The sequence below is a fragment of the Pithys albifrons genome, chromosome 9 (genome assembly GCF_047495875.1).
Source record: "Pithys albifrons albifrons isolate INPA30051 chromosome 9, PitAlb_v1, whole genome shotgun sequence".
Classification (NCBI taxonomy): Eukaryota; Metazoa; Chordata; class Aves; order Passeriformes; family Thamnophilidae; genus Pithys; species Pithys albifrons.
In genome coordinates this window covers 11,401,521-11,416,326 of record NC_092466.1, presented here as the reverse complement: position 1 = coordinate 11,416,326, position 14,806 = coordinate 11,401,521, and the positions used below count along the sequence as shown (strand labels likewise).

Here is a 14,806-nt window from a genome sequence, read left to right as displayed (position 1 = left end):
ACCTTCTCTTGATCTGCCAGCCCAGACCAGACTCAAGGATTGGTGTATTCCTAGGAGTGGTGTAAAGTTTTCAGATAAACAGATGGAGAACAAGATCCTTCACTTGGCCCTTTCTACCAGGGACATGATCTTGAGCCTTTTGCCACTTACATTCTCCCACTCACCTCAACAGGTCTCACCCAACCCTTACAGAGTCACCCCGACCCACCAGGAATATTCAGCAGTGAATCCACCCACCCAGAGATGTGCTTTTTTGTGCTGGCACAAGGCAATTTCAAACCATATGTCTGTTTTCCTTTAAGGGTGGGCAAGAAAAATTCTTTATGATTTTTATATCAGTTCTGCGTGGCAACTCCTGTGAAAGGCCAAGCATGAACAGTAAAGAGCTGGTAGGAGCTGAGAAGAGCTTGTGCCAGCTCCAAGCCTCCAAGATAGAAAACCTACAATTGCAAAGATGGAAGTGGGGAGGGCAATTAGGAGGCTGGAGGGGGAAATAAAAAGTGGTTATTGTAAATGCAGAGGTCATAACTCAGCTTTCACTAATGAATGACAGAGGAGATCAGAGAGCGCCACACAGGGAGGTTGTAAGGAGGGATTTCAAAGGAAAGCTAGTAGAAGCTTTAGAACTACTAGAAGGATGAAACTGTAAATAACAGCAGCAAAAGTGGATCTGAGATAAGCGGTATGGCTGGGAAGGCAAGAGCAGGCAAGAGGGAACATCAACACTCTTTCTAGGACATGCTACCCAGAGATACCCAGTGAAACCACAGCGCTTCCCTGAGCTCCATGAAAGGGCCATCACGTCTGCCCAAGACTCCGAGGTCCTATCTCATGTGTGATAGCTGCTGCAGCAGCCACCCAAAACACTGATAAGGGCTGTTCTCCTGGGACACCTCTAAGTTATTCTGATCTCATTTTTGATTTGAGGTGCAACTAGGGAAGTGAAAGGCCTTTATAATGGTGGCTTTGTAATAGGGCTGAATGCATCTCCCTACTCTGGGTCTGGCCACATGAGAACCAGGTTCTGACAGCATCCCTAAGGAGACACAGCCCTTGGCTGCAAACATCTGCTGCCCCACAGGATGTGTGGATCTGCTGCAAATCATGGTTCCATGTCACACCTCGAGACCAGGGACAACAGGCAGCAATAGCAAGTGGCAGCTGAGGGCCCGGTAGGAGAGCCTTTAGCCAGTGCTGGAGAGAGCTACATGTATTAGTTATTGACCAGTGAAAGATGAAATGCGAGATTTCACTGATCTCTGTGCATCTCTATGTGGGCAGATTTCTATATCCCAATTTAACCGTGCCTGGACAAGGAGCGGGGCAATTCCTGTGCTCGCCATTGGGCTGAGGCCACTTGGCTGACCACAAAGAGTGATGCCAGCAACACATCTTCTGGAATGGAACTCACCTGCAAAATGAGCCCCTGTGGCCTGAGACACCAATGAGTTCCAAGTCCAAGGACTGATTGTTTTGTAAAGCATGTTACAAATGCAAAAATGAACACCTGCATTCTTGGAAGGAAAAAGGCTGATATCAGAGCAGGAAAAGAATTGCTGAAAAAGAAAATGCACTTCCTTGTAGCCATGATTCTTAGGAGGACTGGAGACTTTCTGTTTCCCTGCTGCAACCCACAGCTTGTCCTAGTGAAGGTGGTGCAGGAAGATCCTGATCCACACAAAGCAGTTCTCGGGGCACTGCTGGGCATCCCACATGGGCACCCAAAGGGCTGCGAGGGCCAACAGTGCTCTCCCACACTGCTGGAAGAACCACTCTTGTTCCAGCAGCAGCTTCTTGTCTGGGGCCTGAGTTCATAAACTTCGAGTCCAACAGCAAAATCGAGCCTTTAGGAGTCACCCAGGATCCACCAGAGATCTGCTGCCCCTCCAGGGTACAGCTGCTTCAGACCAGCTCTAGCCCATCACAACCACAACAACTGTGTCCATAAAAAAAAAAAAAAAAGATATGTGATAGCCCTCCAAACAATTTTTAATATCTTGATATCACTCTTGTGCAGCGAGAAATGCCTGCCCTTGGCAGACAGGCATTACAACTAACATTTGGAAAATGTGTTCATCCTTCCAAAAGGGCAGCAGCAGAATTTAAAGGCAGGTGAAATTTTATATAAGGATTACAGTGGAAGAGAGAGCAGGTGCTTCCAGGAGCCTTTGAAGACAAAAACTCGGGGTTGTCCTGGGCCCCACCCTTTGAAACCCTCTGTGAACCCTGCCAGGTCTGTCCAGGGAGTGATTTATACTGGCACTGCCACTGGAACAAACTGAACAGACAACACCTGTGATATGGGGAAACAGCTGCTGTGTGTGATACCACCAGAACAAGGTCAAAATACACCCACCAAAGGAGACTTACCATTTGTGCTCAGAGCAGTAACTCTGTCTTCCACTGTCCAGCCCAACAAGAGCACAACACACACATATATGAGATGATTCCCACATCAGAGGGGAAGGGATGCTCGATCTCTAACCCTTGTGTTTCTCATGGCAACTCACACCACTAGGAAGCTTTGCACCTAAACCTGCACCTTGCTCTGTTATGGAGCACCACAAAATAAATGCACTCTAGCAATTTGAGCTCTTACCTGGCTCAATCCCCAAATGAAAGGGTGGATATTTTTCCACTTCCAAAAGTGTGATTTTCACAACAGCACTGTGTGCACCCAACCTTTGATCAGCTGGGCCACACTACTTTCACTGTGTCACACTGTACCAAAGGCAGCAGGTGGCCACAGGCTGCTGATAAGAGGTTCAGGGATCTCCCTTATGGTGAATGATGCTTTGGCCACGTGCCTGGGAAGCAGGGGCTGTGCTGACAAGTGTGGGTGGTGGGGCTTTGCCAGTGGCTCACCCCCTCTCACCCCATCTCCATGACCCCATGGATCTGCACTTTGACCCTCCACTTCAGCCCAAGAAGCAGCTCCGGCAACACCTTCCAGAGGAAAAACTGACAGTGAGACTTCACAATGAGCTCAAACATTGAACAAAGTAAAAGAGAAGGCAAAAAGAGAGTATGCTCTTAACTTGCTGTATTTAGAAGGCTGTAGTGGATGAGGGTGCTGGAGCACAGCTGCTGGATGTGTGAAGGAAAACTTCCTCCCTTATCACTCCTTCTGCGTTGTCTCTCCAATTTGTCGGTGCACTTTCCCCTCCCCACCCCTAAAACAACCCATTTCTCTTGAGCCAGTTCCCTTGGAGTTTCTGCCCTTGGACCATTCCCTTGGAAATGCTGGTATCTCCCTACCCCATTCCCTAAGAAATGTCATAAGCCTCTGCTATCCCAGGAGCAAATAGGACAGACAAATATGCTCTTACAGCTCCTGGCACCGTCAGTGGGTGACAGCTGAGCTGTGCCTTGCCCTGACCTGTGTCCGGGTGCAAATCACATTGGACTAGGACCATCTCTGGATGTATTCAGGCGTACACTTCCCAGCTACATATAGGCTCCCAGAATTCAGACAGGAAATATGATTTAGGGCTGCAAAGCATGAGGACAGAAAGGACAATTCAGCGCCCTGCAGGTGGTGGCCAGGGATGGACACTCAGAGAAAAAGTGTTAGAAGAAACAGAGCATCAAAGGCTCCAGGGCATGGTTCCTCCCAGACAAGGGGCTCTGGGGCTGGTAGTTGGGACTCGAAGTTGGACCAGACCCACCAAGGTTCTTGGGGCATCTGAGTCATCCTGCAGCCTGGCCAGCCATGGCAGAGCTGCTCAAACCCTTTCAGAGCAAACTGTTTGGGGAGACTTATAATTCAGAGTGCTCTTCTCTGTAGAAGTGCCTTTAAAGAGAAATTATCCTGGAACTAAGATAAAAGTGAAGGGAATAAAAGTTATGATTATTCTGGCTTCAAATCCAGGATGTCACCCTGGGAAAAGCAGTACCTGCTACCGATGGCTGAATCACCACCAATTCATACAAAGCATTCCAAAACTCCCTAGAGAAGTATTGCACAGGTGCACAAGGAGGACCAAGAAATGCAGTAAGTAACAGAGGATGCTGCCATTAGCATAGGACCTACAGTATGGACTCTGGATGGACATACGCATCCTCAGCTCCTGGGAGAGGAGCTAAGATTTTTAAATCATCTGATTTTTAGGCAATCTGCTGTCTGCTTTTGCTGCCTTTGGTGTGTTTTTAGTAATTATCTCTCATACTTCAAGTGAAGGTCATGGAAAGCCTTTTCTCTGATGGTGAGCCAGCAGAGAGGGGCCCTGAGTGCTGTGCTGAGCTGGATGGCTGCTTGTGCCTGGGTTTCCAATGGATGCAATCAGGACTGGCTAGAGGAGTCTCACCCCCATCTCAGTACCCACACAATTAGAAAGTCAGAGACTTTCTGAGTGATCTTTTAATGGAAGTGTATGCCTGTTCATGCTTGTAAAGCAAGAATTGTGTCTTATCTCAGCTAGTTAGTGGAGTTAGTAAAAGCCAAGTACTTCTTTAGTCCTTCACTTGCCTGGTTGTTCCTTATTGCTCAGCCTGGCTCCCACCTCCACCACTGCTCTGGTCAGCCGTTGCATTTCCAGCTGAAATCCTGCTCTTGGGGATGGCCAGTCGCCTGTGGGTTCTGAGCACACCCCAGCCTGGCAGCAGAGCGCTGACCTACCCTGCTCCTGGCACACCAGGCTCTGCCTTCTCATCTCTCTTCTCCAGGCCAGAACTGAATCCAGCTGATGCTTCCTGTCCCTCCCCAGCTTCATCCACCCATTTCAGGGTGCCAAATGCAAGGATGGGACAAGTTGTGGTATTGTTGATGTGGCAGCACTCATGTGGTGCTGCCAGCATGGAGACGCCATATGGCCACAGGAAAGACTGGATTGAGCTGGCCCCGCCCCAGCACGTGCTGTGGGAAGGGTATGTGACTGCTGAAATCCTGCAGCCATGCTTCCCAAAAATAGCCTGCTGGCCCCCAGCATATGGGAGTCAGAGGGACTTCACTGCACGCGCTGCAGTCTGGGGCATCATTCAGCCTCAGATGATTCAGGTCCGGGTGACGCTGCAGGCTCCAGGTACCAATTAACACTTACTAATAAGGCATTTTTAAACGCCACTGGGACCTCTCTTCTTCCCTCCAGCCAGTGCTGGTCCCTGGGAGGCCAGTGAGCCCCGTGAGTCCTGCAGAGCCCCATGACAGCCAGGCGTGAGCAGGTCCCACACCTCAGCACATCTCTGGGGTGATGCTTCATCCCGGCCGCTCCCACAGGGCTCCTCAATGGATCCAGACCAACCTGACCGGCCGGGCAAGAGCGGGGTTTCCTGCTGCCAACATAGCACCGTGGCTCAGGTGTTGCTGCCACGGATGGAAGGGGAACCAGGAGGGTGTTGGTGGTTGCTTGCTGCCAGCCTGGTGGCAGTGGGGTCCACTCCCACGACCTCAAAATTCATGGCCCTGAGACAGCAAACTGCTCATGGAAGGGCAAATCCTTGTCTCCTCTTCACTCTGGGTCAGGTCCTGTGTTCTTTCCCCAGGGCGCACGTGCTCTTTCTCACCGGATTGACTGCAAAGCAAGGGGTAAACAAGGATGTGCCCCAGCCAGTGTTCCCTGCCCTGACCCCAGATCTGCAGGGATGGACATGGGAGTGAGAGGGAGGCTGGTGCATCCCTTGCCTGCTCCCTACCTTTAATTTGTTTGGGGAAAAAATAATTTATTATTTGCTTTTGGAGTCTGGACCCAGAGGGGGCTGTCAGGGAGGCACGGCTCAGTATGGGAGGAGTAATTTGACATTAAATCGCTGGTGCTTCATGCCGAGGGGCGCCTTTGAAGTTGGGGGCTGTGCCTGCAGCGCTGACCCATCACCCCCAGGGCTGAGCGCAGCACGGGCTCCCCAGCCCGCCTGTCACTCCGGGTCCCCCAGTCGGGACAGACCCTTGGGCAGTGGCGGGAGGTGACAAGGGGTGACAAGGGGCAGGGCAGGCCTGGCTGTGCCGCTGTGTCCTGGGTGCAGGTGCAGCTGGACCCCCACCCGCTACAGCAATGCCGCCAGTGCCACCGTCCCCGGGGGTGCGGTGCCACCACCCCTGGTGCCCCTTTGCAGGGGTTCGCTCCCGGCTGCGGGACATCCCGGTGTTGCTGCGGGGCCACTCGCCGGTCCTCCCTGCCCCGGGACGAGCCCGGCCCGGCCCCGCGGCCGCCCCCCCGCGCCGGGCACGGCGGCGCCGCCGGCGCTCTCACTCCGCAGGCGCGGCCGGGCCGGGCCGCCCCGCCGGGGCGCGGGGGGGGCGGGACGGCGGCGGCCCGTGGGGCGACATAGCGGCGGCAGCGCTGGGACCGTGGGGCCGCCGGGCTCGCCGGCAGACGGACGGACGGACGCGGCGCCGCGCGGGGAGGCGGCGGGGAATGGGCAAGCGCGGCCGGCCGCGGAGGGAGCCGCGGGGCGAGGGGGCGACCGGCGGGGCCCGGTGCCCCCTCGGGGACATCTGCAACACGAGCCCCGCGGCGGGCATGGACACCTTCCTGTACAACGTGCAGGTGCTGCTGGAGGCCGCCAGCTACCTGGAGCGGATCGAGAAGGAGAATAAAAGTAAGTGCGGACTGGCGGCCGCGACCGCGGCCAGGCGGGGGGAGGCAGCCAAGGGAGAGAAAAAATAATAACGCAAACTTTGGGCTGGCTGCAGGGGCCGGGGACGCGGTGACAAAGGGCGCCGGGGCCGGGCTGCACCCCCCGCGGCAGAGCCGTGCGTGCGATCCCCCGGCACTGGGGGCACCGGGCCCGGGGGGAAAGTTTAGGATGGAGAGCGGAGCGGGACGGCGCGGGGAGCGCGGGTCGCATCTGCTGTTCTCGGGGAGAGCGGACTCGGCGGGGCACCGAGAGGGACCGAGGAGGGGTGACGGCCCCCTCGCGGACACGGAGCCGGTGGCGGAGCCGGAGCGGCGGGGGAGGAGGCGATGACACGTCCCCGCTCCCCCCGCCGGGGCATGGGCAGAGTCACGTAGGCAAGTGGCAGCGCTCGCCAGGTAGCCGGCGGGGAGGAGAGGGCAGGGCAGAGCAGCGCAGGGCAGGGCGAGCACCCGGTGCGGGGCGGTGGCCAGCCGCGTCGCTAGCCTCCTGCTCCGCGGGCGCGGAGGGGCAGTACGCGTAGCCTGCGGCTTTCCCCTGCTGAGGGGTCTGCCCAAGCGGGGCCGGGGGGGACGGCGACACCGCGGGCGCCAGTGGCGTTGTGAACAAAGGGGCTGCCGGGCCCCTCGGCGGAGCGCAGCGCGGGCGCGGATCCCCGCGGAGCGCTGGCCCCGCACACAGCGCACGGCCCCGCGCCCGCCCCGCCCCGCGGGCGGACACATGGTTCGCACATGGAGCGGGCGCGCCGCGCTCATTGGCCGCCGCCACCCGGGGGGCGGGGCCGCGCGGGCCGCTCCGCCAATGAGCGGCGCCGGGGTCCCCCGTGTGACGTCACGCGTTGCCGAGCGGAGCGGGGCCGGTCGGGGGGGCCCGGCCTGGGGGCTCCGGGACCGCACAAGGGAACCTCGCCGGGACCCCCGGGCTGCGCTCCGCCACCGCCGAGCTGCCCTTGTTTCCTTCGTGTGCCTCCGTTATTCTTTTTAGATTTTATTTTGATTTTTTAAAATTTTTTTCTACTTGTTTTTTTGTTCAGTTTTTTTTTTTTTTACTCTTTGATTTTTCCTCTGCTCGCCCCGGTTTTATATTTGTCGGGGTTTTTCCCTTTTTTCTGCTCTTCCTGAGGCGTGTGCTGCGTTTTCTTTTCCGTTTAACTTTACAAAGGGATCAGCGGTCACTCACCGCGCGTCTCCATCGCTCCATCACCCTCTCGTCGCGCTCATCCCCTATGGCAGCTCTAGGTGCGGGTGTCCATACAGGGCGCCCTTGTTCTGCGGAAGCAGCTGTGTGCACGCAGCTTCCAGGGAAAGGGATCCCACTGCGGAGAAGCTGCTCTGCCGCTAAAGCCGCATCCGCAAGCCCTTGTTCTTTGCTCGCCCAGAGCAAATCCAGGCTGCTGCTTTGCTGTTTTTGAAAGTTGAATTAATACCGGGGTGGGATTTTTTTATTTTCTTATGTGGTCATTGTTGTTTCGTAATGAATCTGCAAAGCCAAGTGTCTGAGGAGCTGAGCTGCACCGCGGCCAGCAGTGCGAGCAGCAGAATGAGAGGAGACAGCAGCAAGAATTGGGTTTGCATGTGAAAACAGCAGCACCCCTGCTTTGGAAATCCACTGTGAGACCTCTTGTTTGGGGTTGTTTTTTTCTCAATCACCACTCTTGTTGTGAAAGCGAACTGCCAAAATCATGGGGGGATTTTCAGCGGAGGGGAGGATAGAATTTTTCTTGCTGTTGAGATGGATAGTACCTGATCTTTTGTACGCTACATTTAAAAATGCACCGTCTTACACAGTTCCTTTTTTTGATCTGGACAATGAGCAGGACAGCAGTATACAGCATTTTTTATTGCTAGATTTTGAAAAGAGGTGTTTGCATCCAAACAACTCCATTCCCAAGCACTTGTTTTCACTGAAGCTTTCACTAGTAATCAGCATGACCATGATACTGAAAATCATCACTTTTATTAAGCTATTCTGCAAAACCTTTCTATATTTATTTTGCAATCAGGACATTTTAGGTTGAAAAGTCCCATTTAGCCAAAGGTTCAGTGATTGAATGTGCTGTTCAGAACGTGACTGTCACAAACCAGGCAGCTTTTACGTGTTGCTCCCAAACAAAGAAAATTGCTGCTGGGATTGGAAAACAATCTCTGAGCGTTACTGGCCCTGTCTAAACTGAGGAACAGCTGCAGAAGCAGGAGGGTAATATCCTAACGTATGTAGATCGCCTTACTGGGAAGAGATGTGCATGCAGAGTTCAGGTTATTGCACCAACAGAATGCTGTGCCCTCTCTTCTGCCAGTGCAGGAGTGATTGCTCAGTGCACCCCATGCTGGCAGCCAGGCAGAGACATTGGCAATGGGTAGTCACTCCTCATTACAGCCTCTGACATAGCAATTAGCAATAACAGGGGAGACCAGCTCAAAAAAGTTTGGTGATGGAGAGTGCCAAACTCGGTTGCAGTCAGACTTGGTGCTCACCTGCTTCCTGCAGGATGCCCAGGTCATTTGACCATGGTGTTACGTGGGGCCATAATGAGCTGTTTTGGTGTTACTCCCATCAGGAAGGTGGCTGAGTCACAGCCCTGTTGTGCCAGGTGCTGTACACACAGGGGAGTGACAGTGCCCTACCCCAAGGAAATGGAGTCTTAAAAAAACAGCGATGACAGATAGATGTTTCCTCCTGTGTGGGATGGGTGCCGGCGATGGAGCTGCGTAAAGCACCAGGGCACTGGTTGGGCTGAACACAGCTGTATGAAAGCTGAAGGGCTTTGGTAGCCAAAGGAAGGAACTTAAGGAGGGGTTGTTACAACTGGATGAGCTCAAGAGGTTTTCCTTGTAGTCTGATAAACCTCACTCTGTGTCTTCATTCATTCTTCCAAACCTTTGTTGGCTGTGCCATGTTATCTTTTCAAAACACTGTCCCCAGCAGGAGTGGATGCTGTTTCGTAGAAGCGTCCCCTGAGAGGTGGATGCAACCTCATCTCTTGAGGATCTAAACCCTTGGATATCCCAGAGTGCGCATGTCACACCTTCTGGTGGCAGAGGAGCAGCTGTAAGGCACTATTTAGCCTCCAGAACACCCCAGTTTCACACCTCTGCTTGCAGGTCAGTAGTGCAAGGCAGGCAGTGGAAACTTTCATGTCTAGCGCAAGACTTTCAGATAAAGGTAGGAATTTCCTGCCAGTTTGATGTCCAGGCAGAAATAAGGAGATGATTATGATTTATTTTGCATTTATAGATCCCACATCTCATCATCGTGGTCATGAATAATAGCAGAGGGGCCATGCGTTGTCTGGATGGTGTGGAAACAGAACTGCAGGGCAGAGAGCCATGAAGCAGGATGGGATGTACCCTCAGGGCTGTGGCAGGGGGAGACTGTGCTTCAGGAGTGGCCTTTCAGCACCAGCAGTGAACCCACCCTTGCATTCACTTACCTTTTAAAAAAATTGGAATAAAAATTACCTGTATTCAGTACGGTGACAGGGAAGATTAGAGTTATCAGACTCTTTGGGTAAACTGGAGTATTTTAGCCACTGAAATATAACTGAATTATTTTTCCACTTGAGCCTCTGGAAATGAATAACAGTGCTGCCTGCCTGCTTGCTGCAGTTCTCATGGCGAGACCACAAAACCCAATCCCAACACACCTTGCTGGCTGACATGCATGGGTTTCCAAATGACCTGTTTCTAGAAATTTAAGCTGGGTATCTAAGGAATAGAAACATCACATGAAAAAAATTCCAGTGGCAGTTTTCAGAAATGAAAGTTGTGCTCAGGGCAGCTCTGTCTATGTATCTGTAACCTCTGCAAATGCCACTTCATGAATAAGGGTGGCTCTAAATGTAGCAGCTGAAATGCTGAATAGAGGGACTTGGAGTAAACTCAGCTGAAGTTTTGTATGCCAAACCTCCCCTTTGTGTGTGTGGACTCACGTTTTTGTCAATAGGAGTTGCGTAAACATGTGATGAATCCTTCGGATATGATGACTTATCTGTAGTAGACGTGGTGTGTAATACATACTGATCTCACTACAGATACAGACCTGTTTTGCCATATCCTCTTCCAAAAGCATGAAGGCAGTCTAGTCACTGTAACAGAAGTGACAGGTTCACAAGTCTAATAGAGATGTGCATGCATGGGACAGTAGACTTCGGCCCCTCACAGGAGACATCTAGATCTTCAAGTGCAGGCTATGTTTATTGATCTTCTGACCAGGAATAACAAATGGGTGACCTCAGATTTGTCCTTTGCTCCTGAATAATTCTCTCTGAAGTAGAGGAAAACCGAACCTCGAGGGTGAAACAACAGTATCTTCATCATGTGGCTTCTTCCATTGTTTATGTGCTGTTTAGGGTGTTTTTTTTGACAAGCCAAAGAAATATCAGAAACCGCTAATTAGTGGAGGGCAGAAGGAGCTGAGACTGCTTTCAGTCTGTGGTGCAGAGCTCCTGTGGAATCAATGAGAGCTGAACACGTGGCTCAAGGTCAGTGTAGATGGTCTTGGATGTGACGGTGATGTGATATATGGAGCAGTACAGGGCACCTTTATTTATATATTTTTCATCCAGCTCACAATAAACTCCTTTCATTCCTCCTGGTTCATGACCTGGCCACAGTGATTCATGTGTTAGCCACTTCCAGGTTGGGTTATTTTGACTCAGGCTGTTTGGACCTCAGCATAAAATTCAGAAGGAAGCCACAGCAGGAGAAATGATAGGGCAGAGGTAAAACCATGGGACTGTGCCAGAAGCACTGCTGAGAACTGATCATATCCTTTGTCAGCAGAGCATCCTGAGAGCCAGCAGAGAAGCACCTTCTGCCGTTGGCTAAAGAACCCTACCTTCTTATGTAGCTGAAGGACCCCATCCTGTGTATGATACATTTTTTCTTATGGGAAATCCTCTTAATTTCGCAGCTGGATCGGTTAAGTGACTGAATCAAAGTCACAGAGTGAGTCATTGACTCAGTATAAACTGGGGCACAGCACAGATCTGAGGCACAGAGCAACACATCTCCTGGAGAGAAGGAGCAGGTAGCCCAGAGGGCTGGTAGACCTGTGGCTTTTACTTTATTGATTGGCAGAGCTTGGTCTTTGAATCAGAGTGAGAAATATGGCATGCACATTTTTCCTGTTCAAACTCTTGGTTATCCAGGTGGTTTGGTTCTGAGCAATGGTGGATGGGTTCCAGATACCAGTGGGAGTGCTGAAAGGGATTATCTGGTGCCTTATGAAAGAATGAAGGTCCCAGATGACAAATGAGGTCACATCCTCTAGGCAGTGTGGGGCTCTTAGTGAAGGTATTGCAAGCCTTGGAGGGGTGTTGAGTAGGTGGAACTTGGGATGTCCCCAGTCCACTCATGCAGGTCCTCCAATGCAGAGCTATTACAGTCATGAGTACAGAAATAGAGACCTGGTTGATAACATTGTGTGCTGGTAGGTGGGATAGTCAAATGATTTTCCCCTCACTAGATCTGCAGTCCCCAGAAATCTGGGGAATCAGTGAATCTTTGCGGTCTTCAAGAGCACCAGAAAATGGCTCCTACTAGTCATCTCTGTTTATGTCTTGATTGCAGGAGTCTTAGGTTTTAAGGCTTTGAAAACAATATTAACCGTTTGAAGGATTTGTGTGAAGGTGTGCAAAGGAAGCTCTGTTGCCATCTTTATGGTCCTCCCAGAGGATGCAGAGAGTTGGGGATAGAAGGATTTTAGTAAAAGACAAAGAAGGAATGGAAAACAAGGCAGTTTAGCCAAAGGGATTGCCCTTACTGAAAATAACTTCCACGTTGCAAAGCATTGTGTTATTTCTAAGCTTTGTGTTCAAAGCAGAGGGTTGGGCATCTTGATTCATGAGACATGTTCCTCTGGCTTAGGGTGCGTCTTCATATGAGTAACTATGCTGCTTATACCTCAGTTTCCCTTCCTGCAGAGTGGAAAGAAAATAGCTAAAATCATTTCAGGTTTGAGAAGCCTGAAACATTACTTTCTGGAAAGCTCTTAGAAAATTTTCCAGATGGAAGAGGCTAGTTTAATGCAAGTGATGATGATGTTGGTAAAAACCAGATTGCATCTGTTGTATTTGATGAAAATAGTACAGCAGCATTTCAGATGTAAATATTAATTGATTTCTGCACTGCAGATTTCTTCTTGGATATTTAAATTATTGCTAAGGAGGAGGAAAAGGCTATCAGGGAGATTAACAAATCCATTATTAAGGCTGGAAATGGAGGGTTGCCGAAGTGCCATTTAATAAAATGTAAAAAGCCCCTTTCTAAAGGGCGAAGCAGCAGAACACACAATGAAAGTGAATCACAGCTGCCAGAAGGGATGCCAAGCAGCAAGCACTTATAATCAGAAAACTGTACTTACAGATCTTTCGGAGCCACTAAATTAAATGATCTCATTCTCCCCTAAAATACTGTTCCCTTAGCCCCTCCCCTTTGTTGCCTGTGGATTGCTCAACCACATTTAAAATTTGACTTTGGGGTCTTTTTGATCAGCAGTTGAATAGCATTGGGCCTCTTTGTGCTATTCACTTTCCACCCACTTTTGTTTCTGTCACATACAACTCTGGCATTTTGCAGGCTGACCTGCCCACTCGAGCACCTGGGATGGCAACTGAAAGATTTTACAGATCTGCTGTGGCTCCACGGTTGGTTTGTCTCCTCTTCAGAGCTCCTTTGGAAAGACGCCCCACAGTTTATTCTCAAATTTTTCTTTGTTTCACACAGATTTTTTTTGAATTGTACATTGTTTACTTCAGAAACAAAGACTTGGAAGCTGAGCTGAAGTGTAAATTCAAGAGCTGATCCTGCATCATTTCACGCAGAACTGATCCTGCTCTTGCTTCATTCCGGGGCTGTTTTAATTCACCATGTGTGTCAGAGTCCCCCTCCTTCACACTGTCTTATTTTGTATATAGAACTTTGCTTTCATGAGGCTGACACTTTGATATGCTGCTAACCTACCCCTACATTTTCCAGCCATGAGTTTCCCTATTTAATCCCTGAAGTGGCACTACATGTCTCTGAATGTACCATCAGAAAAACTAGTGGCAGTGGATGCTGACAACAACCTGTTTTGCAGTGATTTTGGGGCTTCATCATGAGTGTCGGGGGTTGGAATTGTGGTTGGGTTGTTTTATTTAAATGTTTAGTATTGCTAATCCTGAGAGGCAAATGGCTCCCTGGTTTTGGAAGCCAGTTAGAGGAAGCAGTTAGAGCCAAGAAATGCTCTTGTATTAACCTCACTGTTGCAGAGGGGTCTGTGTCCTTTTCCCTAGTCCAAGATCATGTAAGTCCCAGAGACTGCTCAAATTTGGAATTTTCCATGTGCTTTTAATAGTCAGTTCTATCAGCAGTTTTGCAGTGTAGAAACAAGAGGTGGGAAGAGACAGTGCTTCCCTTCCCGAGTTCTTCCCCAGACAAAAGCCAATCTTCACACGTGCTGTGGTCTGGCTGGGTGTAGGTACATGAGTGGAGGCTCTGCTGTTCGACCAAAGGCTGGGACTGGCATTCCCACAGTGCAGAAGACGGAGGCACGTCACTGGGGGTGTCCCAGCTTCCTTTATTCTTCAGCTATCCTGTTTTAAGAGAAACAAAACAAATCAACCCCGAGAGATTTGGAGATGAAAAGATCTGTGTAAGAACTGAATAGTGGTATTATTTTTACCTCCATCAGCTGCAGGCCTGCAGTTTTCTGAGGAAGCCTCAGAAATGGTAAATCAGTGAAATGTGTATAAAGAAAAGTTCACTACCCTGAATCCACTTATTTAAGGCCACCTCAAGTTGAATGCTGCCAGCTAGCTGTTGCAACTTCATCCTGAACCTCCTGATACTTTGTGCTCTGCCTAAAACCCTTGCTACCAGACACACACCATTAATTGAGAATCTCCACTTTCCTGATTGTTTTGTCAAGGTATTTCTCCATTTCCCATTCTGAGGGAGGAATGCTTGCAAATGTAACCAGTCCTGACTTAAAGGTTCAGCCCCATGAAAATAACCCCAGTCTTTGGAGGGTTTCTAAGTTAGAAGCAGTTTGAGATTCAGATTTTTACTATGAATGTTCTGATTCTGATTTTGAATGTTCTCAGAACATGTCCTTTTTGAGTTAGTCAAATATTTTAGAGAGTAGTACCATATAATTGTTAACAGGTTTTTAAGCTCCATTCTAGATAATGTTGAAGTTGGTAAAATTCAGAGTCACAGAAGTGATCTGAGGGTTTGTACCTGTATGAAAATCA

The 14,806-nt window shown here is 50.4% G+C and overlaps 1 protein-coding gene across 1 annotated transcript in view; it reads left to right on the top strand.

Annotated features, from left to right (window-relative positions):
* Positions 1-6,209: 6,209 nt before the first annotated feature.
* The window catches only part of MXI1 (MAX interactor 1, dimerization protein), a 56,865-nt gene continuing 48,268 nt past the window's right edge, over positions 6,210-14,806 (top strand). Inside the window, exon 1 of the mRNA XM_071564008.1 lies at positions 6,210-6,534. Coding sequence (XP_071420109.1) covers positions 6,351-6,534 — 184 coding nt within the window. The 5' untranslated portion in view covers positions 6,210-6,350. The remainder of the gene's footprint in view (positions 6,535-14,806) is intronic.